The 27,360-nt window shown below is 38.9% G+C and overlaps 1 protein-coding gene across 2 annotated transcripts in view; it reads left to right on the top strand.

The window, feature by feature from the left end:
- Nucleotides 1–27,360, top strand: part of SIK2 (salt inducible kinase 2) — a 57,582-nt gene that overhangs the window by 14,324 nt on the left and 15,898 nt on the right. For both annotated transcript variants that reach the window (XM_063355174.1, XM_063355173.1), the window contains exons 3-7: nt 318–381; nt 10,740–10,901; nt 23,344–23,468; nt 25,632–25,755; nt 26,731–26,951. In XM_063355174.1, coding sequence (XP_063211244.1) covers nt 318–381; nt 10,740–10,901; nt 23,344–23,468; nt 25,632–25,755; nt 26,731–26,951 — 696 coding nt within the window. The remainder of the gene's footprint in view (nt 1–317; nt 382–10,739; nt 10,902–23,343; nt 23,469–25,631; nt 25,756–26,730; nt 26,952–27,360) is intronic.

The following is a 27,360-nucleotide window of genomic DNA, read 5'->3' as shown; positions in this document are numbered from 1 at the left end:
AGACTGATGCTTATCTGGTATTTTTCCTTTTTTTTCTTTCTATAACTAGAGAACTATTGACAGTGTTAGCCCTAGTCATCTTTCCCAAGCATGAAGTATTTAAAGCTTGTCCTTGTGCTTAGCATGCAAATGCTCCCCTTGAAATTGTTGAAATAACTTGAAAAAACAAAGTGAAAGACTGTGATAACTGTATGTGCAAGGCAAAGACTTTCACATCTTTACCAGAAGAGAACAATGAAAATAAGTATCCATTTGGGTGTGTGTTTACTTTTTGCTCTTCCCTCAATCAATCTCATGTGCAATTTCTCCATCAACAGGTGATGGAGACCAAAAGCATGTTGTACCTTGTGACAGAATTTGCCAAAAATGGAGAAATTTTCGGTAAGCAAGAGAATATTTTCATGTTCAACATTTTAATGTTTGTCAATTGCAGTTATCTTGCCCAAGGATCCCTTTTACTGTATGTCACTTTCCTTTATTTGTCAAGAAGTGTGAGATAACTGTCACTTTCTCATTTTAGAACTAAGAATTTTAGGAAAAACGGTTACAGTGTACACTAGCCTAAAGAAAAAAGTTTAAAATTACTGACGTTCCTTCAGCAGAATACATAGCTTGTTAAGCAGAGCAGTGCAGGATAAATTCTCATCTCAACTGACAGTTACCAGGTTTTCAGCATTGAGCTGAGATGCAACACTATGTTTAAATGATTAGCTTGATAATGAATAGTGGCCCATGCAGTATTTCAGGTAAACTGAAGAATCTGTTCCTTATGCAGTTATGTACTGATTTATCAGGCATTATTTTAAATATGTTTTCAGGAAAACATGTTGGGCAGGAGGGGGTGTCAGTGTGACTTGGGGTAACACTCATAATAAAAATTCTAGTTTGTCTGTGTTGACCTGCATAGTCAAATTCACATTAATTCTTGTTCTTTGGCTCAAACTCATCACTCAAGCAGAACCTCAGTGTTAAATTTATATGAAATACAGTATTTTTTTTTAATTGTAATACTTCACAATGCAACTTTTTTGTTATGTAATGCTCAGCTTAGACTACAATAGAGATCTCATTCTGTTTCTTTGGAAAAAGTTATTTAAATTGGTGCAGGACAATTGTAGTATATAAATATTCTGAGCAGGTAACACTTCACACTTGCTCAGCCATCTTAGTGTACATGATCCCTCAAAGTGCAGAACAGCAGAGACGCTTCAGTGTTTTGAAGGACCTGAAGAATTGAGGTCTAAACTTTAAAATCTACAGCTGCTGATTATGTAAAGGAATTTTTGAAGTGACTGTGCATTGCCTTTACTCTTCCCAGGGGCTATGGACTGAATAAGTTAAAGCAAGACTGTGTTTTTGAGGCTTGCGTTCTAGTATTGAAGGTGATTCCTGCACTCTTGTCTCCCTTCTTGATTGTGGTAACTGGCACAGTAAAAAAAAATCTTCTACATATATGTAACACAGACCTGGTTATGGCAGCCAGGTTGTGGCCTTTGAGCTCTCCTTCAGTGTAGCTTGAGTAACTGTCATAGCTCTGAAAAGTCAGGCTTGTGGTATCTGCTGTGCCATTATTGGTTATCTCTAGGGCATTTTGTCTTCCACCACTGTACTGTGCATACACATCCCAAGTCATTGTTTAGGATTTTTCTAAGCTATTGAGGCTAGGGTAGCAGTGAAGCCCTCTTGAGGAGGGACAGGCTGAATTTTTTCCCAGAACTTGCTATATATAGCAGTGGTCCTTTTTAGGCCACAAAGAAGAAACACATGAAATGTGACACTAAGTAGGTAGATGCATTTCATTTTTTACCTGTGTTAGTGCCTTTAACTTAACTGACCTGTGTTAATACCTTTAAAATACACATTAGTGATCAAAGTAAAAATGCTTTTTTCAGCTCCTGCACATGTGACAAAAAAATCTGTGAGAGCTTGAGTTCTTCTGATCAAAGATAAGCTTGGTATTCATAAACTTGTTTGAAATAGTTGACAACCTGCAGAATAGCAAGACAATGTTCAAATAAGGCTGGAATGATAAAATACCAACAGTTTTACTCCTGTTTCTGTATACAGCATGTTAGAATGTTTTGGGGGGTGGTAATCTTTGGATATCTTGTGTGTTTCTCAGGAATGTGTGTTTGGTTGTGTTGGTTTGTTTTTTGTGTTGTGTTTTTTCTCTGAAGGAACAGCATGATTTGCTTTACACTGATTACCATCTGGAAACACGGAGTAAGAAGAAAAGGGATTCTGTTTTTCTCACCTTCTAAGCTGCTGTTCTCAAACCAGTGCTAATCTTGAAGCCCAACCATGAGTTGCAGGCTGGCCTACAAATTTTTTCTTTTTCTTTTTTTCCTTCTGAATTTTTTCTGTTCATCTTATTGCTTGCCTTGGGAGCTACAACATTGGAGGTTGTTTATCTGGCAAGATTTGAATGCAGACTTGCGTCAGTGATTAGGATAAGCTAAAAATCTATCTAAAAATTACCTTTGTACCTACATCAGGTTAAGCTTGTTTATTTTATGTAGTTTTAGGGTTTCCTATATGAAATGTTCTCAGAACTTGGTGAAGATTCTAACTATTAAGTTGCATTTATGTGGCCAGAAGTTGAGGGGTTTTTTTGCTGCTGCTGCTTTTTGTGATAAAGTGAGGAGGTCATAATGAAAATCAAATTAACAGAAGGCAAAAAATATAAAACTTCATTCAGCATGGCTAAAGATTCTAGAAGTAACTTGGATGGTGACTTTTTGCCTTCTTATTTGTCTTGGCTTTAATGTTTATCATTTCCTGTAAAACTTTGACTTAAACTCTTAGTTTATTCTGAAGAAGCAAAGCCTTTTGGGCTCTGAGACTTTCCCTGTTTGCAGATCCTTTAATGTATGTTTCAGACATAGTTTAGCTAATTCTCTTAGACCTCGTTTTCTCATTAAAATAATTAAGGAATCTTTCTGGATCCATTATTAGAGACTTAATATTTCTGTAGAGGTTTTTTCTAAATTGTTCAGTTTCCTGATTTATTGGAAAGATTTCTCAGAGTGCCTTTTGTAATTAAGGATGGGGTATTCTGTTGTATGTATTTGTCACTGTTATATATGTTTTTGGAGAAGGAAGCAGAAATGAGGTAAGGCAGAAACATGTTAGAATTTCAGAGGGGGAAAAGTCTCTCCTATTTTTTCTACAGGCTTTCAATCAGAAAGTGCACTACAACAGTAAGTGCTAGGTGAAGAGCAATCGGTCACAGTATGAATAACAACTTTGGTTTAAGTTTGAACAGTACCCAGGACAGTGGGTTTATTTTCCATGAATGAGTCTAGCATGTCCTAGTACAGTAAACAGGAGGAAGGAGTAGAAAAATAGCAGAGGAGGAGAAATATTCTAAAAGGTAAAGAAAATCTCTTTAGCTGGAGTACCTCATACATAGCAGGTACTGTTGCTTTGTTTAGGAATTGGACTGAGGTGTTAAATTAACCACCTTGCTTGCTTAATGAAAGCTAATTTCATTAGTTTTTTATGCTTGATACCGAGGCACTCGGAGTTTTCACATGCAGTTTAGTTACAATAACAAAATCAGAGTTGCTCAGAGAGCTTCTCTGAAACTGTCAGTCAACATCACCAGGCAGAATGAACTCAGAGGGCAATGGCACAAAGTTCAGCATGTAAAGGGCCCTGGTCATTGGAGTGCTGAAGAGGTGGAGCCTGGCTGATCTTTATTTTTTACATTGGGGGGAGGGGGGATGGATTTCATGGAAACAGAACTCAAACATTCAAAGTTCCTCCTTGTTTCTGGGTTATCTCCCCCCTCCCTTAAATCCTTACCATTGGATTGCTTGTGTCATAAGCAGGATATCATGTCCAGGGCAATTTTGATGTAACTGGAAAGCGGAGAAAAACAGGGTAGTAAAAAAAAAAAAAGGTAGAAAGATGATTCAAACTAAATGAGCTTTTCCTCCTTCCTGTCCTGATCCTTCTTTGGGTCTGTTGAATTTGCCATGTCAAATCTAACAATGTGTGAAATAAAGTCTTCCTTTTATGACATTAGTTTTTAAACAGCACAAATAGTGGGATGCTCTTCTAGAGTCCTGTACACAAGTGTCTTCAAAGTTTCTAACATTTTGCTATGTATGATCCTGCTTCTTGGGGGATTTTACTTCATTTTCTCTTCTAAAGCAAGACAGTTAGAGACCTGTGGAACCTGCTTTTTCTTTCGCTAATCAATCTCCAGACAGCACTTAAGAATTGTGCTCCGTTTTGTTCTTTGACTAACCTTTGATTGCACTTGAAGGGGGGATTAAAAAAAATAAGAAAACAACCAAAAACCAAACAAAACCTCACTTTGAGCAAGAGCAGATTATTTAAATTTTGTCTCCAAAGCTAGTGAGGTGGGAGAAGTATAATGAGAAAGACAAACTTCAGTCTGTTGGGGGTGATCTTCCTGTATGTTCGCTCTGTAATTAGTGAGGAGCGAGAGGCTTCTCAGGGGGCTGGTTCACAGCTTTGACTGACCCTCCAGAGGAGCCTCTTATTTCTTCTCTGAGTACAGGAGGAGCTGGGAGAGATTAGACTTCCTAAGTTGAAGTTAGCCTTTGTGATTACTCTTCTGAGTAACTTTGCTATTCAGTGATGTACAAAATTTGTGAGAGTTTATAGAAGTCCCTTTTCTATCTTCCTCTTGAATAAGACACTTTAAAGACCATAGCATGCTCTCCAAGATAGTTGTCAGTAGTTGGTAACTGGTAAATGTACCCTTAAGACCATGCCAGGCTTTTGAGTTCACGGGGTGTAGCCTGGTATTAAACCTCACTGAGTCTCTTCAACTCTGCTTCATTGTGCTGACTGGTAGTTCATGGACAGGATTGTTTTTTAACCCCCCAACTAACATTCTTCACCATCTTCATAGCTTCAGTCAAATTTTCCATACTCAACAGCAGTTCTGAATTTGCCTTTTGCCAGTTAATGTCATTGCAGTCAATGTGTTTAGAGACTTCAAATGCTGTTCCATTTTAGACTTGTGTTTTAAGAAAGTCTTTAGACTTAGTAAAACACTTGAATTAAAAGGTTTCAGTTGTGCTTAATACTTTGCAGATCTACTAAGCTGTTAGCTATCTGTTTCTGCTATGGTTTTGAAAGTATCTTTACAGCCACAACCTTGTAACCTTCTTCAACATCTCTCACTAGAAGACATTAAAACAGCTGAAATGCAGTTTATCTGTTAGCTAAACTAACTACAGCAAACCTGTTCTGAAGGACTAATTCTTTAGTTTCTCATCAGTGACTGTTTATATTGCAAGAATCCAGGCTGCAGAGTGGGAAGCTGACTGTTAAGCCTAAACCCAATGTAATTGTTCATCAAGAGGAAAGGGAATATCCAAGCTTTCAGTTATGGTTGTTTCTACCCCCTCTTGCTTGCTGTCCGACATACTACATGTGCATTTTAAAAACAGTAAACATGATCAAACTATCAGCTTGTGTGATTTATGTTTAACTTAAGATTTGTAACTGTGACAGGGTCACTGTACCTATGTATGTATTTTTCTAGTACCTCATGCAAGAAATGTGAACAAGAGGAAGACTAAGGAATAGTTAAGAGGCAAACATTTCAACTGCCAGACGTGGTGCCTGGGAAGACGACCTTCACTGCGTTTGCATGCTGACTTTGTTATCTTACATCCCATAGTTGACTTTCCTGATTGTTTAGCTGTTCCTTACAACCTTCAGTCTGTTTTGCAATCAGGCATTAGGTTGTGAGAACCTTGCTGCCTTTTAGAGAACCTACAGGAAATAATGGGGTACTCTCAGGCTATATTATCACGCCAATACTCCTACTCTTACACAGGAATCTCTGTTTTACTGTGAAGAACCATAAGAGTATTCTGAGATTTTTCAGAAGCATTCACGATGCAAAAAAAATGTATATTTCTTCATCTTGCCAGATGCCAATCAGGCCGTCCACCACCACATTAAAAAATAACTCTTGTGGAATGACATTAATGCACAGAAATGCAAAATGAGCTCCTTTAATCACTCCTGTTTATGCTCTGCCTCCCTTGTCCCAAAGGGTACCTTGGGACTTAAGCCTGTTTTTGCTAGTGGCTCTTATGCATTCACAGTGTGTGCCCAATGCTTGTATGGGAAAATAGTTCAGCCCAGGCAGTCAGGTGGGTCTTATCTTCTACATACACAAAATCAAACATCCCCGAGAAGTAGATCTCAGTGTAAATCTGATTTTTGGAATAGCAAAGTACTGGACTTGCAGAGAGGCTGGTAAATGTTTGGAAAAACATTTCTTACATGAAACAGCAGCTACATGTGAAAACACTCCTACATTAAATAAGTACAGTAATTGGTTGTGCAAAGGAAAAAATAAGTGGTATTAATTTTATTGACACTTTGCATGAGTTAAGAGAAACACTCAGAACAGTTTAACCAAATGACCTAAATTCTGTTCTGGATTTTGCTCTATTCATTCGGGAAGCCAAAGTCATGTTCTCTTGTCCTCAAACCAGTTTTTGCTGAGAATGAGATTCCCTTCATAATTAGTCCTTTGTGATATTGCAGTATCCCAGCTCTGGTGATATAGAAGATGGTCTTACAAGTTTTTTTTAGAGTATTTCAGCATAAATACTAAACTTTAAGGAGGCATGTTTGATAGCATAAACCACTGTGCTTACAACATCAACTTCTCAGCATTTTGTGCCTGTTCCAGTGAAGAATAAACTTGAAGTATCTCCAGAAATGCTTTCACATGAAGGAGACAATCAGACATCGCTTTGATTTAAAAACTATTAGCATTTAATTATATCTGTACTTTCAAAAGCCTAGTTTTACCTAGCAGTTTACCTAGCAGTCCTGGACAATTACATACATGTTTTGAGCACAGATGCAGAAAGCTGGACTAGAATGGGCTTGAGCAGCTCTCTGCTTTGTCTCAGCCTTGGTGCAGGTCAGCTGCACCATTCTTGAAAACGTCCTGAGAGAGAGATTCAGTAACCTTCCTAGATGAAGCTATTCAGGATCTGAGGGTTGTTTTTTTTAATTACGAAGATTCTTTTTAATGTTCAATGTTGATTTCCTTAGCTGAAATTCTCACTGATTGCTTCTGTTAATAGGCATTTGTAAGACTAGAAATATGATGTGTCCCTTAATATGGGATAATTTGTTCCTTACCATGCTTGAACTGGATGAGTGGTGTCTTGACTGCCTTACACTGAACCCAGATCACAGAATAGTTGAGGCTGGAAGGGATTTGTAGAGAATGTGTACTCCAGCCCTGTGGCTCAGCAGGGTCAACCAGAGCAGGTTGCTCAGGAGCATGGAGGGAGAGTACAATCTCTACCTGCTCTGTTGCAGCATTTGACTACCTGCACAAAAAAAACCAAACCCAAACTCTTTCTTAGGTTTAAATTGAATTTCCTGTGTTTCAGTTGGTGCCTTTTGCTGAGAAGAATTTGGCTTTGTTGTCTTCCTTCAGTCCAGTACATATACAGACAATGAGATTTCCTTCTGCACCATGTTTTCCCTAGGCTGAACACACCCACAGCTCTTTCGGCCTCCCCTTGTATCACAAGCACTCTGGTCCCTTAATTATCTTCATTAACCTTCACTGTACTCACGTGGGTATGTGTGGGCCGCTTTAACAGAGCCTTAACATACCAAATTAAAAATGTGTACAATTGTCTATCTAAATGAAGGATAGTATTGTAAATGAAAAGCATTGACCACTGGGTTTGCCAGACAATGTCTCAGAGTCGTATGTTGTGAAGTAAACACCATCTTAACCTCTCAGTTGTCCAGTAAACAAATGTACTTGGAACTACTGAAAAGGCTGGACAGGAAGCTGCCTTGTGCCCGAAGTCCTGCTGCATTCTGCTGTGAATCCAGCTCAGTCTAAGATAGCTTCTGGTTTCTATTTTATTATAGAAAAATGAAAAAAACCTACTGTAGAAACACATAGCCAGAGGGTATGACATGAGGGTAAGATTTGTCAGAGGATATGTTTGTGAAAGCATAGGTAGCTTTACTGTATCGATCTTCGCAAGGTACAACAGGATGCTTTGCTCTAGGTATCTGCAGTAAAAACTATAGAGTGATGGTTCTTGGCTCCAGAAGTATATACACACATATTCGAACAGTGTCCAGATTCTAGCTATTGTGGTGGAATGTCTCTAGCAAATTTCAGCTGTCTAAATTGGTTTCTGTAATCCAGGGGCTGGCATGCTGCCTGTATCTCACCTTTCCTATTTGCAAGCTAGTTAATGCACAAACAGTATCCTTGCATGTACATTCACCTATTTGGATAGACTGGTATGCTCTACTTCTCCCGGAGAGAAAGCGGTCTATTTCAGAATAAATGACCTATTCCATGCAGACTGCTAGACTTGATGGAATACTTAAGGCCAAGGTGTTTTGTAATCTTTAAGTAAATCCAGAGGTGCTAGAGCCATAAAAGCAAATGACAGCTTGGATTCATTAACTTGTTTGCTGCATTGTTAACAAATGATGGATTAACAGCTTAAAGGGCTGGCTTGCATTCAGTGTAGTTTAGCTTTGTGCCTTTGATATCTGACTTCACCTTGATATCATATGATTTGTCAGTCACTTTGTGACTGAATGATATTTAGCTTGCAAATATTATGATCTCCCATTACTGACAGGCTTTTGTTTGTTCTTGTGCTTTGCCAAGTTAAAGCAGCTGAAAGTGCATTAAGACTCAGGTTAGAGGCTCTAAGGAGAGTTTTTAGATCTGCAGGTTCCAGAGATCAGACCTAATGTGCTTTGCTTACAAATGTTTTTTGAGGGATGCTGAATTGAATATACTGCAACTGAGGCATCTAGTCTGATGATTCAGATGGTTCAGGAGCAGCCACCTCTGTGCTTGCAGAATGTGCTTGGGAGGTAGTAGGAGCAGTGCATGAAATCTTTTCAGTCTCACCACAAGTAAAACAAACTTAAGTTACCTCAGTAATGGGGTATAGAACTTTTTCCTAAATGATCTCCCTATAAAACATTTTTGAAATAAGCCTGTTTTATTGAGCATATTAAGAAGATGGTGTATTGATGATTGCATTTGTTTATTTAAACCATATGAGTGAAAATATAATTCAGAAGTCACTTTGATATGACACTGTCTGGAGCACTTCATGGCAGTGTACTCGCTCAGTGTACTCGCTAGAGCAGAGAACTTGTGTAAGAATGCAAGGTCAGTGAAGTGGTCAGTTTTATATGATCCAACAACAAGTAATTTCCTTTTCATGTTTTTCTGAATATTTGCAAAAATTCTCATAACTTTTGGGCGGGTCTGTGACCCCTTCTTGTGAACAAGATATTCCTCTGTCCTTATCTGTAGTAACAATGAAGCAGAAGTGCGCTGTTGGTGAAGTTTTACTGGAAATGTGTTTTCAGGTTTTAGAGTGTGCTTAATGTGAGCTGCTCAGGCCTTCTCTGCTTATCATAAAGAAAGCAGAAAAGCTTAAATGAAAATGTTGCAAGCACCTATAAAGCCCATAAACAATGTTTTATTAAAAAAAAAACGAAACCAAAAACAACCAAAAAAGAAAAACCACAGCCTAACAAAGCCAAGTATTCTGCTTTGGCATTGTGTTGGGCAAGATGATCCTTTTTGAATCACTGAGATTACAGAACTAGCTTAGAAGATTTGGTTAATCATTTTACTTAAGGATTTTGTCAGAGATTCTTACAAACGGAAGTAGGCTCAAAACCTCCATTACATCATGTTCAGTTTTCAACTTGCAGAAGCCACTGTTTTAACCTGTTAACTGCATATAGACAGAAATGTTTGTGTATGAATATGTCTGTAAATGATGATTCCTCTTCATGGGACTTTCTCTATTAATGATAATTAGAAGGGGCTGGAGGCAGCTCCAGTAGTTTAGTTCTTGGTCACTGTTTTTTTGTGTAACTTCAGTACTAGTTGTGATGCAGTAAGTGACTGGAGATTGCTACATGTCTATAGGCTTAGTCCTTGCCTGTGATCACTGAGTACAATAACTATATGTGTTTGCTGCACCTTGTCCGTTAACTGCATTCTTTGTAGGATCTTGAAGACAATTCTAAAACCATCCTAACAGTTGATTCTTTGATTTTATGCCTCATAAGAGAAAGAATTGGTTATAGAAACTGTTTCTCTCAGGACTCACACAGCTGCTGCTTCACTTGTTGTTGTTCCCGAGGACAAATGAAGTCTTCAGTTTCATCAGAGCTATCATTTGTTTCAGGGGTAACATTACTTTTTACAGCATAATCAAATACGCAAACAAAATGTTCTTTCTGCTTGTGATGCAATGAAGATGAGAGGGAGGTCAGGATGGGTGCCTTATGAGTACTTGTTTTATTTCCAGAGAAAAAATAACGTTTAGCCACTACACAGCTTCTGTGTGGCGTGAAGCTTCTGTGAACTGATAAGAGGTTAAAGCTTAAAGTACCTCATGATGGTGAAGCCAGTTATTCCAAGTATTCCCCATTCCACAGGACTTGTGTTATATGAAAATATTTATCAGAATAGTCGGGAAACTATAAAAGAAGGAAGAGAGAGTAGAGTTTCACTACGCAGCAGCTTTTTCTTACTTTTTTTCCATTCTTTTGGAGGGGAGGGTGTGGGAATAATGGGTTAGACACTGGGATTGGCTGAAATACTAATTGAGTTTCCTAGTGCTAATTATTTGAGAGAAATCATTTTGTTTCAGGGTTGTTGCTTGCTGTCTAATTCATTTAAACTTGCTTTATTTTAACAGATTACCTCGCCAGCCATGGCCGTCTAAGTGAGTCTGAGGCCAGGCGCAAATTCTGGCAGATCCTCTCAGCAGTGGAGTATTGCCATGGTCGAAAGATTGTTCACCGTGACCTGAAGGCTGAAAATCTTTTGCTTGACAACAACATGAACATCAAAATAGCAGGTACTCAGAATGTAGATGATATTCAGTAACACCTTATTTTTATGGAGGCTGTTCCAGTAATTCAGTTGTTGCTGCCCAAGATATCCTGCTGTGCTTAAGGTACAGAAAATCGGAGAGGTAATACACATAATATTTTTGCATTATGGATATCACAGTAGATGTAGCTAAAATAATTCCTAAATTAGCTCTATTATACTTTCAGGAAAAAGGAAATAATTTTTAGAGTTCTAGTCTTTTTTTGTGGGTGTTACAACGTGTCTATAATGCTGCCAGATGTTCAGGTTAAAACAGTTAATCAAATAACTTCTTTCAACATTAGAAAAACTCAAAATGGAAGCTTATTGATTTTTTTTTTCTTTTTGCATGCATGATTTCATTTTAATTATAAATTTAGACACAGCAGATGTTGCTAGCAATGGAAATCATTTTGTCGGTTGTCAACTCGTTACAATTCCACAAATCCTTCCGTACTGACTTTAGCCCAGCGACACTTGAAATGGGAAAGCTAGATAACATCTTGATTTGGAGGACTGTTGAACTTCAGTCGTGGGTAATATGGGAGCAGGAAAGGAAGGCTAACAGCCGTAAGAAGCTGGTTTGTATAGGAGTAAGCTTGCTAGTTCTGAGAAGGAAGTGCCAATAGATAGCCAATCCAGCTGAGAAAGGTAAAGTGATAAAACATTTCTGAGTTGTAAATCACTGCTGGATTATTTTACCCCTGGATTTCCTCTCTGGCATTTCTGAAATGGATGAACTGGAAATGTATCTTGATCTCTGATGCTTTCTGTAAGGATAAAATTGCAGAAAAGCTTTAAGTGTGCCAGCAGCTCTTCAAAAGATGTGCTCCTTTTTGTCTATGGAGTATGGAGACAGTGTTCTTAAAGATTTTTAAGGGAAAAGTTAACAGCTGTTTAGCTGGTTACCATCTGTGTCACAAGGATTCACCCCTTTCTCTGCAATACTATGCCGAACATTGGGAAGACTAGGCTATTAATTCTGGGGATTAACTTCACCCTCAGCAAAAATGTTTTAAATCCTTTAAAATCATCTTTATCAGAACGGGAAATCTACAGTCTTTTAAAATAAGCACTGACCTTTGAGATGAAAACTATTTCTTGAGCAATAATTTTATCCTCTTTAAAGTTAGCAATTACTATGGGTTCCTTTATCAAAAAAAAAACCAAACCAAAACAACATAGGTTATCTTTGCTTATGAAAAGGGATTTTACTGATGCACTAAGAAGGATTTCTTATCAATGTATGTATTAATGGAGCAGCTTTCCCAGATCCTGGATCTATGTGTTGCTTTTGTATTGACCTTTGGTTTTGTCTATATATTTAAAACGTTTATTTCTTCATTCCTTTACCTGCCACCTTTGTACCTAAAGCTCCTTTTTCACATGGTTTAAGAGTTTACAGAAAGGTGAAGTAACAGATAAATTAAAATTGAGGAAAAGGAAAATACAGCTATGAGTTACAGAACCATGACTTTCATAGAGTATTAGGCTACTGCTTGTTATCAAATCTGAATGCAAGGCGGAGAAGGAACAGTGTGGAAAACGGATTCTCTGAAGCTAGAGAGGGAAGCCTATTAATCTGCTCTTTGGCATGTTCTCTGTATTTCATGGCTCTTTAGCATCTCAGAGTGGGAATTTTACAGCAGGCTTATAAAAGCTGTAAAAATTGTTATTTAACACTTTATATAAATTAATTGCAGAGTCTTTGCAGTCTTTTTCATTTCATTTGATATTAAACTGTTTATGGTTATCTTTTAATTTTCTCTATTCTATTATGGGCTTTTGTATTAATGTTGAACTGTAGAAATATTAAAAGCTACCATCAGATGAAGTAAAAGGGTTTTGCAACTGTTGTAGCAGGGAGATGCAGTTCTGGTATAAGTTCTTATTTTTATGGCATTTGATAAATGAAGAAAGCTAACAAAACAATTGGGATGGAGATAATGAAGTGGCCCAATTATAATAACTAATAACATCGAGATTGAATTGGTGGCAATATCTCAAAATTCTGAAAACTAGTAGGATCATTGTAGTGTTTGCTCACAGCTGTTGGTAATAAGGCTGTAAATTTGACAGTGAAAGGGTTTAATACTGTGTTGAGCTTTAATCTAGCGAGTTCATCAGCACTACCATTTGTAGAATATTTCTTCTTTTCTCACTTCTGATTTCAAACTTGCATTTATTTCTAGCAGCTACTCACAGTCATAGCACCTGGAGATTTGACTGACATACAGTTGTATTTACCAGGACAATATATGGCTTCAGTAAGTACTGTGTCTAAGGGCTGCAAGCCACATGGACCCCACTTACCCTGAGTAACTGAACTAAATATAAGGGAATTTTTGTGCTATTGTTCATCTATGCTTTCTTTCCTTGACTTCTGGATCTGCCACTCTTCTCCCCATTTTCACCACCATATTCTATCCCTTCTAATTTCTTTTCGTCTACATCAGTGTTCTGCACTGTAACCTGTCACGTTCAGCCTGGCATAGTTATTCAGTGCTCCTCAGGGGCCTCAGCTGCACTGGAGAGGGACCGTATTCAGAGGTATTCTTTTCGTGATGTCCTTAGCACTGCGGGGATGCAAGTTCCCTGCCTCCCTGAACACTGCAGTGCAAGCATGACACAGGCTTACAAAAACACTACTTCAGAGGCATCTCGGGAGACCCGTTAACCGAAGAAAGGTTAGAGACATGAACTGTTGTGTCGCAGGGAATTTCAATGCATAGGTTCTCCACGGACTCAAATAAAAGCATTGATGAATGGTAGTTACTAGATTCTATCAGCTGCTGCTGTCTCTTTCCTCCTCTTAGCTGCTCTTGTGCTCTACCTATGTATTACTGAAAGTTAATTGTAGGCGGTCTGTATGTAAACGATCATGTTAACTGGCAGTGATTCTTATGGTATGATTTTTTCAGGTATCTTTGTCAAACTTTATCAGATTGATAGCAATTCCCATGTCCAGCTTTGGTGATAAAGTAGCTGGAGGAAAGTTATGACCGCTAGAAAGTTTGTAGTGATTTATGACGAGTCAGTTGTTTTATTTTTCTCTATTAAAGAGATAGAGGAATTCCACAGAATGGTTTATCTGTGCTTTTGGAGTTACCTGGTGCTGTGCAGATCCCCAAGAACAGTCTCTACCAGTGGTTCGTATTCTTCATGGTTCATTTATTTAACTGTGGAAGAACAAAGGGCAGCCAGGATCCCAACTCTGATAGCTAGAATTACTCTCTAATTCAAATTAATCAAGCAATTGAAAGACAACACAGTAATTGATGGATTATTTTGACAGAAAGCTCTGCTCTGTCAGTGTTTGCATTGGACCCCAGCACTGTACACAGGGCTGTCCCTTGCTGATCACTCCGGGCAGCTATGAAATCCACATAAATGCTCGTGGCCATTCCAGGCTCTTCCTAACTTCCAGTGGACTGCTTGATTCATTCTTATACTTCTGAGACTTTTATTGACGCTTTTACTCTTTAAAATACAACATTTTTTTAGTCAAATACAGAAACATGCATAAAGTTACTTCTGTATCTCAGCTACCAGGAGGATAAACTAAGATTCAAAAATCAGTGTTCCTAAAACTTGAGCTCATGAGACTGCACCTTGTATGCTTAAACAAGGAGGCTGGACTGAAATGTAACAGTTTTGTGTTAATATTGCTCTAAAAGAAAGAAGATAGATAGAACTCAAAGGATCTTTCAGTCTTAGTAACTAGACAAGAAACAGAGGATGTGTAAAGACCTTGAGGCAAGAGCTTTGATAAACTATTATTTTCTAGAAGAGCTAGGTAGTTGGGAGCAAAAACCTCAAGCTTAAATTTTAGCATAAGTAACGTAAAAGAAGGCATTAGTCAGATAAAATGTCCACTAAGAAGGCTGCGGCTCAAGAACGCCATACCAAGCAGTCTCCATCAGGTTTGACATCGAAGTGTTTTTAGCACTAACAAGGTAAACCTTGTTTGTTCTTCTCAAAGTTAGTGCCTGTAGATAGCTGGATTGTTCACGTACCCTTTACATTTTGCTGGTTTTTGAAGGGATCATAGGGACTGGATTTCAGTTACTGATCACTGATACGCTATGCTGTCATCAAATAAAACTTGCGCATTGTCTGTACAGGGAAACATCTGTGCATTTGTGAAAATTAAATACAGCTTTGAACTGAGGATGGGATAGTGAGCCTCTCTCTGTATATTTCCAGCCCCACAAAACTGCCAGATTGCGATGCCTTATAGATGTCTGCAGAAATCATGCCATCTTGGTGGTAAAGCTACTGTGTTTGAACCAGATAAGGTAGGAGAGACTGTTATTTTGAAGTAGGCTGTAGTGCTGGTTTGTCTTGCTGGTGGACAGTAAAATATGCATTGACGTCAGAACTGGCTGATCAGCATTCAGTTCATGAAGTGGGTCAGGTTTGTTTCTAACACACTCATACCTTTCCTTTATCAGTACCTCTCTCACGGTAATCTCCTTTGCTCATATTACTATTATAACAAAAGATCCATGTGGCTCTGTGGAGCCAGGCAGATTGAATTCTGTTGGTAATTTTAGAAGAATGGATTAATTATAGCTCTGAAGCGGGTATCCCTTCTAAAGGATTTTTAGAGGTACAAATTAGAGACTACCTCATATTGCTAGATGCACAGCAGAAGTTGCAGTGGCTCTGGCAGGGAGCTTGCATTTCTCAAATTGCAAATGGGTCTGAAATCTTAGTCTGGTTCCATTTTTAATAGGAAAACAGATTCCATTTAAATGATGTATGTTCAAAAAATTATACCTTTCTAAAGTCAAGATTATTCTAAAGGGGGTAATGAGATTGAGAAATAAAATACCGCAAATGTTGAGAGCCAATATTTGCAGATTGCACAAACACAGAGTTTATTCAGCTGAACACAATGCTGCAAATGATCATATTTTTTTAATGTGCAGATTCAGGCAAATGTTAAGAAGATAAAGATCACTCCATTCTATAATCTCAGTCCTCTGGTAACGAGTCCAATTTCAGTCCTCTTTGAATTCTGTGGCTGGCATTTTTTTTTGAGGGCTGGCACATTTTCTCCTTAAACACCAGTAACGTTCGTAAAATCCATTTCTCTGGAATGCGAAATCTTAACATTGTTCTTAGGTTAAAAACTATTACCTTTGATCCATAATGATTCTGGTAAATCAGCAATTGCAAAGTAGAAACAAGGTGGAGGGGGAAAGAGAGAATAAGAGACTAGCGATTGCTTTGTGCTTAATTGAATCCTGGCCATTCCAACACTCCAAAAAGTGGGACAACTAAACCAACAGTAAAATAATTAAAAATTGAGGAAGCCCAATGGACCAAGCATCCAGTATCCTATCTAAATCTTTAACTTCTTTGAAATGGCTTTCATGGATGCTATTAATTCTTGAGTTCTTAAGAAATGGCTTAACATCATTTGAAGGCACAAGTGTAGAAAGCAAAACGGAAACAAAAAGAGGTAACCATAATAATTTATGTACTCTAACAAATAATGCTGATCTCCCCGCACAGGTAATTTTCTCCAACAATATAATACAATTGGATTTCTAAAGATAAGAGCAGATTGCTGAAATACACAACACTGTTTTTAAGTCCTATGTTACATGAAAAAGTCCAGTATGCATTAGTAGGTGCCTTTTATTGTGGTTTGTACTGTTAATGCATGCTATTTTTTCAGCAAAAATTCATAACTAAAGAATACTGGTGTTCATTACCATGAAAAATGGAAGAAATAGAAGGTTTAAAACTGCAGATCAAAGACAGAATGAAGGAACCATTTTCCAGGTTTATAAGACACATACCACATACTCCTAGACAAGTACACAGACTCATGAGGAATTCCGTACTGGGTCAGATCCATCTAGCAGTGACAGGGAGAGTATACCAGGCTGGCCATTTTCTGCAGCCTGTTCCCTGTGTGCGCGTCCCTATGCCCAAACCCCAGCAGCCAGTGTTGTATTAGTGCTTGTACAGAGTGCATCCTTAGCTACTCTTTCTAGTATCAATGTGTATCAACCTTTCATACGTGGATTTGCCTAATAAAACTTGTCTATGCTGTCACAAGACTATCAGATGCAAGCCAAGTGTTGCTGTTCCACCCAGTCAAGCACTGTCTCAACAGCATAAGTTCTATAATTCTATTGCTCAGAGAGGGACTAAAGGTAACAGCCTTGCAAGGATCATGCCATTTAGTTCTAAGATATCCTTGCTCTTGAGCTACTTTTGGTAACGATAAATAAAATTATTATGTGTTATGAAATCAAGCATGTAAAGATAATAGTAAAAAACCAAAAATCCTAATCCTAAACAGGAAGCTTCTCTTATATTGATCAGTCATACTTAAAGACTCTATTCTGTCTTTTGCTGTTCAGATTTGTTCATGTTTCTTTTTGAAGTGGCTCTCACATGCTCACATTCACCAAATAGCTAACTGTAAATCCAGCCTGGATAGGCAGAGTTTCACTTTCTTAGGAATTGAAATCTTGTGTATTTCCAAGCAGGTCATGCTTTCTAGAGCTGTGCTTACAAATATTACGTGCATGTACTTGTGTGAATCTGATATGAAGATTTATGAGGGTGGCACCTGAATAGGAGCTGCAGTTCAGAGATAAAGATTGATGTTTACCTACAGTACTAAGAGGATGTTGAAAATCTGACAAATTCAAGATAAGTGAACGGAGAGATCAGATTTAATGACACCTAACACAGATGGCAAAATGCTTCTGAGAGAATAAATTGCTTCCTGTCTCCTGAAGTATTGTCAAGGTTGCCAAGCCAATTATGTGTGAAGAAAAGTCTTCTCATAGAGAATAAAAGAATTCACAACAAAAGCGTAGCTATGATAGGAAAAAGGCAGGTGACGTACAGCAATTGGGGGATCTTTCTTTTATGGAGAAGATTTTGTTGTTTCCCCCTCTGTTATTACAGCTGAAGTTGCAGTTGTTTCAGAGCTGAAGGAGGATGTAAAAGGAAGGATAGCATGAATGTTGTATGCAGTGTTTCCTATGTAGATTTGGAATCTGAGCTGACCTTGACCATTTGCACCTCCAGAGTATGGTGATGTGCCAGGATGCCATTGCATAACAGTTCACGCAACTGTCAGGCATTCTATGTGCTTGCAGAGCATGACACTGTTATGGGTCTCTTGTGGGGTGACCTTCAAATAGTCTTTCTGGCATTGTAGCCTCCTTACTGATAGGCAGTGGGGCTCTTCTTTGATTATGGACAAGTGCCAAAAGTTCATTGCTGTGAGATTGGGTATCTGATTTTCTGACTTTGAACAAATACAGAGACCTTGGACTGATGTTGGAGATTTAACCACTTGAGGGTTCCACCTGTACCAGCTATTTACAATGTAAGACGTTCTCCTGTAAGAAAGTATGTTAATTATCCGGAGTACAATTAATTTTGGGACATTGGGTTAAAAGGGTAGAATGAAGCTTAAATATTTGTCTTTTAAGTTTCCCGTTTGATTGTTGACAATGCAAAAATAGATGAGGGAAAAGAGTGTCATCACAAAAATGACAGCTCATCGTTATCAGTCAGCACACAGATACATAAATCTCTAAGGACCTAGCATGACTGTAGATCCGATTTAATCAATCACTGTTTCCAGCAAACTCAGTCATTCATATTTGAACTAGAGTTTATCTTTTTAAAAGTCCTCAAATTTCTAGTCAGATTTTTAAAGTAATCAATCCACCAAATACTACTATGCTGCCTAGAAGATGAGTCTAAAACAAATCTGTTAAGAAAAATGATGAAATATAACTGTTTCAAAGTTATTTATGCCCCAGAGGCCCTTTACCAAGCAGTTTGCTTAAGTCCGAAGGCTCTGATCATCATCTTTATTCAGTAGATTCTCATGAATTGTTTCTTGCAAACTGAAGCCATGGGCTGCAGCTCCTTATTTGTCACTAGGATCCCTTTAACAGATTTGATGTCAGATAAGCCCTGTAGTTGTAGGCTTGAAGGGAGTATGACAAGGCTATCTAATGACCAAATCACCTTTCCTACAACAGAGATCTATTTGTTCATAACAAAAGCATTTTGGGGAGGAAGAAAAAAAGGTAAAACTGCATGGATATAAGAGATGTATCTATTCCTGCTTTGTGTGAATGCAGACAGTGGGTATGGTTAGTGTGAGATGAGAAGTGAAAAGGATTAATTTACTTAAAATAAAAGGCAATTTCTGATCAGTCGTTGAGACAGTGATGAAGTATGTGCAGAGTACTGGACTGTATAGTTACACCTGAGGGAAAAACACCTAAGGCCAATGTTTACAAAAGGAAATGAGACTTAGCACTTCCGCTTATACCCTGATGTATTTGGGTCACTGGACTGAGATGTGCCCAGAGTATGTGATGTGCGTTAAAGGTGGCAGAAAGTTTATAGCAGAATTACAGCATTGAATTTCAGGCTGTGGAAATGCTGAGGCAAAAGTTTTCAGCAGAGTGACTGGTTTCTGTTTGCTGTTTAGAGAATGACCAGGCAGTTCAGTTATGCTTGGCCTTAGCCTGGGTCAGTCACTGATTTGTTACTTGAATTTGGGCTACTCTATTAACCTGTGTGTTCCAGTGTCCTCACCTGTAAAACTGGTATGCTTTTTCACACCCTAAAACCCCTGATAAGAGAGACAAATTCCATAATCAGTACCTTGAAATTCCTAAGTGCAAAGAGCGGCTTTATGCATGCTGCAAATATTTTGAAAGATGCATTTTTTTTGTGGAAGAACACCAGTGGGAACTGGTCTAAGTGAGGTTAGGTACTTATATTGCCATATCTAGCTGTTCCTTAAAGATTACCACAAATGAGCTTTAGAAAAAGGAAGGATAAAATGAGGACAGAATGACACTGATTGCGTGTGTGTAACTGTGGCTGATCTACAGTTACCAGTTGTTTACCTGAATCAAATGGACCACCAACACAATGGACTACATAAAAAAGTCCATATATTTTAATATAATTTACTATGAATGCCCCACAGTAATATTGCTGCTGAATGGAATAGTGACTGTTTTTATTACCTTAACAGTGTATGTCACCCAGTGTAGAGATTTTCATACTGAGAGCTGGGTGGTTGCATAGTCTTGATTATCTATTATTCCTAATTAGTGCACTTCATTAAAGACAACTAAAAATACCTGTTTATATTAGTGGTACTGCTTAACACCATGTAGAGTCCGCAGTGCAATGCAGTAAGGAATCAGAGGTAAGGAAGCTATTAAAGAGGTAGTCATTGTAATAAGAATTAACCAGTGGTACACAGAGACTTGGAATCTCTTTCTAAGTCTTGTAGACTTCTTGCTGAACTCTTTAGTGACCTCAAAGTTAAAAGGATTAGTGAAAACAGCCAAAGGCCTATGAGATCATGCTGTTTGTGTATGTTTCCCAGATAAATTTTGAACCCGTTGCTTGCCCATAACCAAATTTGACAGAGAGCAGGAACCTCAAAAGGCAAAAACATTCCTGCAGGTTCATGTATAGGTGTTAAAGCAGTGGGTGGTATGTCTTACCTGTGGAAACAGTTGCAGAAGGAGCCACAAAAATGATCAGAGGGATGGAACACCTCTCCTATGAGGACAGGCTGAGAGAGTTGGGGTTGTTCAGCCTAGAGAAGGGGAGGCTCCACGGAGACCTTATTTTGGCTTTTCAGTACTTAAAGGGGGCTTATAAGAAAGCTGGGGACAAACATTTTGTAGGGCCTGTTGTGACAGGACAAGAGGTAATGGTTTTAAACTACAAGAGGGTAGATTTAGACTGGCTATTAGGAAGAAATTTTTTACGAAGGTAGTGAAACACTGGTCCAGGTTGCCCAGAGAGGTGGTGGATGCCTCATCCCTGGAGACGTTCCAGGTCAGGTTGGACAGGGCTCTGAGCAACCTGATCTAGTGGAAGATGCCACTGTTTATGGCAGCAGGGGGCTTAGACTAGATGACCTTTAAAGGGCCCTTCCAACCCAAACTATTCTGATTCTGTAACTTATTACAAACTAAGGAAAATCATAGAACCATAGAATGGTTCAGGTTAGAAGGGACCTTAAAGATCATCTAGTTCTAACCCCTCTGCCATGGGCAGGGACGCTTGGAAAATCTTGGAAGACAGAATAAAAAATGCTCTAGAAGCCTCTTCAGTTCTGATGTTCCCAAAACTGCTTCTTCCGCCTATGTTCATTTTTATATATGTTGCAGGAAGAGTTCTATTAAAAGAACTATTGGAGCTCTTGTGTCCTTCTGTTAGGAAAGCAAGCAAATACCTTTACCGTTAAGCTCAGTATAAGTAGTCCGGTTCAATTTCCATACAGCTTCTCTAGAACAACTCCAAGCTAAACCTACGCTTGGTAAGTTTGTGTTTAATATCTCTGTATTGCTTTGATACTGAAGGTTCTGTTGTGGTTTTATAGCTCATGATGTATGATGAGAGAGCCAGGCTCTTTGAGTAGCACAACCTATACAAACAGAAGTAAATGAAGCGGTACCAGTAGTGCCAGTACTGTGTCTGCTAACCACAGTTGTTTATCAATTTTGCTATCTGCTGATCAGCACCGCATTGTGTTAACATACCTCTGAGGTATTCGGCGCTTGATAGTACTAAATCAACAGCCTGATTACTGTTTATCAACACTATTGACTTTCACAGGATTCCTCGAGTCACGCCAGCATGCAGTATCACTCTGCAGGAGCCTGGTTAGCTACAAGGGTAAAGCTAGCATTATCACCTTATGAAAAGAAACACTTCCTGTAACCTTCTACTGCATAGTTTGTTCCTGTGTGGAAGAAGTGGCAGGGATAAATCATTGTCCACACAGGAGTAGACCAGGGACAAACATAAACAATGTTGTTGTGCTTGACAGTCTTCGCATGTCACTTGCCAGTGCTCCACTCTGTGTTTTCCTTTGGAGATATAGCTGAGCAGTCAGTGAATTGAAGCCAGTTTGCCTGAAAGCCTTAAAACCAAAGAATATTTGTCCCTGTTATCAGATCTCTCTCCTTGAGATCTTCTCTGCTTTAGTATTAACAGCATTTGTTGTCACAGAGAACATACAGAGCGGCCTGCAATGCAAGTGGAATAGAGGCCTAAGCAGTAGAGTGGTAATTCTGGGAGCAACAGGGAAAAATGCTGGTTTCATTGAATTCCATGAGAAAACTCCACTAAAGTGGAGCAAGTATTTTGATTCATGGTGTGAACAGGCGTTATCTAAAAACTTTGCTCCGATGGCTTTTATTAAAAGCCTGATGAATAAGAGCCTTGTGTATTAATACTGAGGAGTGTCATGGAAAGAGTGTATTCAAAATGGGTATCTGCAGTGGATGTAGGAGGGACTTTTAGGATCTTGGCAGGACGAATAAAGAATGCTAAAGCAAATGATATATGAACTAAGCAAAGGGAGCAAGCGTGATAGTATGACCTACGAGGAACTGGAGGATCTGGGCTCTGAAGAGCTCCAAAGGCACTGGTAAGAGTGGAGTGGAGTGGAAGGCCACAGCTACAGATCGGAGCACCAGGGAGTGGTAGCAGCCACCTGAAATTCTGCATTTTGAAAATAATCAGTTTCAGTTCAGTCATAAAGCCAGCTTCCTCAGTATTAATGTTGCTTGCTGTACAGTTCTAGTAAAAAACAAAAATGCAACCTGGGAAAGCAGCAATAGGGGAAGCTAAAAAAAAATTGCATCAGACTTGATCTGACTTTATGTCTCTATGCAATACTGTCTGTCATCTTGCTTTTTACTATTGGATTATTACAAATGGTGACTAATACTGGAAGTCCCATGGGACCCATGTCTGGTCCCATATTAAGCCAGAAAAAGAAACATTTAAAAGAACTGCTTAGTTGTGGAACGGTAAATTTCAGTTGTAGATTGAAAGGGCTGTAGACAATCCCAGTAGCTGAGTTTCCTTCCTAGCAAAAGGCTCTGTTTTCCCATGCTTGTTGCTTTTGGCAGAGTTCCTTCCTGCCTCCCTCCCATCTCCAAAGTTGATGCTTTTGTTGTCAAAATTTGTTGTGTATTCAAGGCTGGAGAGCACCTAAACAAGATTCAGGGAATCTCAGATTCAGTACTGAATCTCGTATCTCTTGGCAAGTAAATAAGCTCATATTATGCATGAATGTCAGTTTGTTGAATTTTAGTGATAGCTGTTTATAAACTTCGATTTAGCAAATGGGTAGAAGTTTGCTCAAAACTCCTACAGGTTGTGAAATTTTGCAGAGTGTTTTAATAATTACATAGTTGTCATGAAAATAGCAGTAGAGGACGTTCGGCATCCCAGTAAATATTTTCAGTGGGAGTACTGATAAAAGGATTTGTGATAGAGCCTTTCATGAACGAAGGTGAGCTTTCAGATCTAGTCCATGCATATAATTATTCTTTGTCACGCAACTGGAGTTTGGAGTGACTTTCCCCTTAATTTCTCAACAGATTTTGGATTTGGAAATTTCTATAAGAGTGGTGAACTTCTGACGACATGGTGTGGAAGCCCACCATATGCAGCCCCAGAAGTCTTTGAAGGACAGCAATACGAGGGACCCCAGCTGGATATCTGGGTATCATTATTCTTTTTTCAACTGGATTCAAGTCAACTTTTAGGAATCTGGAACAAAGGAATCATCTTTGATTTTTCTTAAGCTGCAGACAAGCTGTTCCTCTTCAGCTTTATTTCTTGAGTGTCATAAAATGCCTCTTAACATTGAATAGAATTGAAGTTACCTATCCAGGTGGCTATTAAATGTACACTGTAGGTGTATGTTATCCCGCTAGAGGGAAAACTAGCTCCTCCAAAACTCTCCTGGTTGAAGGCATGAACTTTGCTTTTTTTCCAATGCATTTAGTATCTTCTGTGTTAAGTGGGAATTGAACTTGTAAGGCTGTAAGTTCTTGATGAGGTTAAAGGGATTCTGAGCCACTGAAACACAAGAGGGATGATGACTGCTTTGCTCTTTGGGCTGGAAACAAGCACATTTGTGCCACAAACATTTCTACTGCAGGCAGCTGCGTGTTTTTGAATTGGTGTGTCTCCATCTGTACTACTCTTAACGGAAGAGGACAGAGAGCGCAACCCACATTCCTATGCAATGGAAACGGGACTAAAATGAACTGAAGAAATTCTGTGCACCCTTCACGCACTGTCAGAGAGTGTTTTTCATTCCTAATTTGCTTTTGTTTGGGTTTTTTTTGTTTGGTTGGTTTTTAATTTTAGTATTTTGGTACTTACCATGATGGATTCATATTCTAAAGCAACCAGAGTACAATTCGTTTGTCAGTCTCTGCTCTGGCATCAGATTTGCAGTGATAATATCGCACATAGCATAACATGGGCACTGTCATTTTGGTCAGAGCCTGTTATGTGAACAGGGCAGTTCAATGAAAGTCACCTTTCAGCTGCTAATCTAATCTAAATTAATCTAATTGCATTAACAAATAAAAGCTGTACTTTTACTTATATTTGTGTGCATGCATGTATCTCTCTATATACATACACGTATATGTAGCTAGTTAGAATTTAAGGAAAAAAAAGGCTACAGCCTTTTTGAACCTTTAGTAACTGACAAATAAACCTACAGCAGACCGCAGCTATGCTTACTCTTTCAAGTAGCACAGGCACTGTTTGAATGTCAGAAGTGAATCTCTGAACTTTGGTAAGTGTTCTTTAAATATATAAGATCCTAAATTGTTAACAATCTGCCTGCCCACAAAGAGAAGCACACATGTGTTTAAGATAAAATCATCATCATCATCTTCACTTATCTTCTGAGATGAGTTAAAGAGTCTGTATTTCTGCACCATCCAATCACAGGATGGGTCTGCTGAAAGTGCTAAGCTTGCAGGAGGAATGCAACAATTGACAGTTCAGTTTTTGGCAGGTTAAGGAAAGAAGTAGTACTTCTAAAAATACATATTTAATTTTATTAAAATCTGTGTACTTACAAAGTTTTAAGGTGAATGTTGAATGCCTGCTTTTTCCCCTTGAGAAATCCAGTGCTGTGGCTGTCTATGCCAGCTGATTGGCATGAGGGTCTGCTGTGGTTATTTCATCTAGTGTGGCGCTGTATTTTTTTCGCATATACTGCAAGACTATTTCCACTTGCAGCGCCAATTAACTTGCATACTTTCAAAAATGAGTCTGGCAGTTGGAGGAGAGCTCTTGCCCAGATTGTCTCCTTTTGCTTATATCAAATAATCTGTCATGCTTAGCACTGCATACAGCAGTGCAGAATTACTAGTTGGTGCTGCCCTGAAGCTGACCGTTCAGGAAGTTACCACTGTCCCTCTTACCCAGGCTTTTACAAATTAGTAAAGGTAAAAGGTTATAGTTTCTTATTTTGAGGGGCTGCTGTTTAAGGTTTGTTTTTGTTTGACCAACATTGAGATTAATAAAACGTATCTCTAATTCTCACCTGAAATTGGGGCTCACTTTTCAGGTATCATTCAGTCATCTGCGTGGAGCTTCCTGCTAGCAGCCAGAGTCTCTAACCCATTACACTTCAGCTTACCTGCTTATCAGCACAAGGTACTGCAAGCCTAGCCATTATGGGTTAGCTGACTGTTCTTAATGTTTAGGGATCTTCAGAAATCTAACTCCTCCTTGTACAAATTTCCTGTTTCTGCAGAACATAATTTTAATTTTTTCTCTGACAGGATTTGGCCAGCCAACCTCAGGGACTTTGCTTCTGGCTTGGAAAACAAAATGACTATTCTCTTTCTTACAGAGCATGGGTGTAGTTCTTTATGTTTTGGTCTGTGGAGCATTACCTTTTGATGGACCAACGCTCCCCATACTAAGGCAACGAGTTCTTGAAGGAAGGTTCAGGATCCCTTATTTTATGTCAGAAGGTAACAAGGTGTCCTCTTATGCTCCTAGTGTTGTAAACCTTGAGTAAATTCTAGAATAATATCTGTTGCAATAGAGCAAATGGTGGTGCAGCTGCACACTAGATTATGGTATGGCAGACTACTCATTTTGCAGAGAAACACAAATAAGCCTAGGTGAGCTGTATGCCTTTGCAGTTAGGCTGCTGCTAGGCAAACCAACTCATTTTTCCCTGTGCAATGCGTGGAGATTGCAATGTGGCTGTACTTATGGGCAGGGAGAGAGTCGAAATGGAAGCTGAAGGATCTCTCATCCTACTGTGAACAGAAATATGGGGATGCAGGGGGAGAGGCACATTTGTGTAGCAGTTAGCTTTCATCCTGCAAGTCCACGTACATTTTAATGTGGAAAGAAAATATGCTGAGAGCAATATCGTTGTCAAACCTAAGTTGTGGATTGGGTGTTTCCTGGTTTTTGACAGTGTCTGCTAACCAAAGGCAAAAAAGTGCACAACCAGTTCATATGCCAGGTTCTCATTGTCCCGTATCTGGCACTCCCGCATGTGACGTGAGATCTCTCTCCCTCAATTAATTGCCCATCTGTTGGGTTTCACTGTTCCTCATGCCTCTTCAGACAAGAACAAGCGATTCACAGAGGTTGTTTGAAGCTTTAACAGTTAATGTTAGCACTGTACTTAGAAGGGTGCAAGCAGCTTCAAAAGAGGTATTAAATATTACTATTACCCTAATGTGGGAGCTGTGTAGAAGGAAAGGCACTGTTGAGCCATGCATTTAAAGAAGTTGGGCTTTTGTCCTTCTTAATGTGACTTACAATCTTACTTTGAGAGGTTGTTTTAGCCTTCAGGAAATGTATTTAACACAGAAGTTAGGTAGAAGTAAGGCGGTTTCCTATTGTCGTGCTCTGTATTGGTAGGGTTCAGGTGAATACATGCGAGTACCACTCAACAGGTTGGTAATTTTTTTTCTTTCCCCCAACAGAGTGTGAACATCTGATTAGAAGAATGTTGGTCCTAGACCCATCCAAACGGTTAACTATTGCTCAGATTAAGGAGCACAAGTGGATGCTTATAGAAGTTCCTGCACAGAGACCTATTCTTTATCCACCAGGAGAGGAGAATGAGCCTTCCATTGGAGAGTATAACGAACAGGTCTTACGGCTAATGCACAGTCTTGGAATAGACCAACAGAAAACTATTGAGGTAAAACAGGTTCAAACAGATATTCGTCCCTGGAGGGAGGGTCTCCTGTTTTGTTTTGATGACTAGAATTTATTACCTCAGTTGCTTGCAACATTCTTTATTTCAACAGTGAAGAGAAAAAACACAAAAACAAAACTGGTGGTGTATTTTACCTAGTCAGGCCCTAGCAAGGGTAACCATATTAAACATGCTGTGCTGCTGCCTCCTTGTCCTACTCATGTTTCAGTCTGTGCCAGCAGATTGCTCAGGAAGAGGAAAGACATCCCTCTAGAAAGTTACCTAAAGATCATTCCTAGTGGAGAGAAGGTGTCTGTGTTATGCAAACTGCAGGGAGAACATTGTGCAGTATGCCCACAGCCAACTTCACCTGTGTGCTTCATGCTGACCGGACACACTTGTCTATTCCAGT

Source organism: Chroicocephalus ridibundus, chromosome 18, assembly GCF_963924245.1.
Source record: "Chroicocephalus ridibundus chromosome 18, bChrRid1.1, whole genome shotgun sequence".
Classification (NCBI taxonomy): Eukaryota; Metazoa; Chordata; class Aves; order Charadriiformes; family Laridae; genus Chroicocephalus; species Chroicocephalus ridibundus.
The sequence above is the reverse complement of the archived record's forward strand: the minus strand, read 5'-3'. Positions and strand labels throughout refer to the sequence as shown.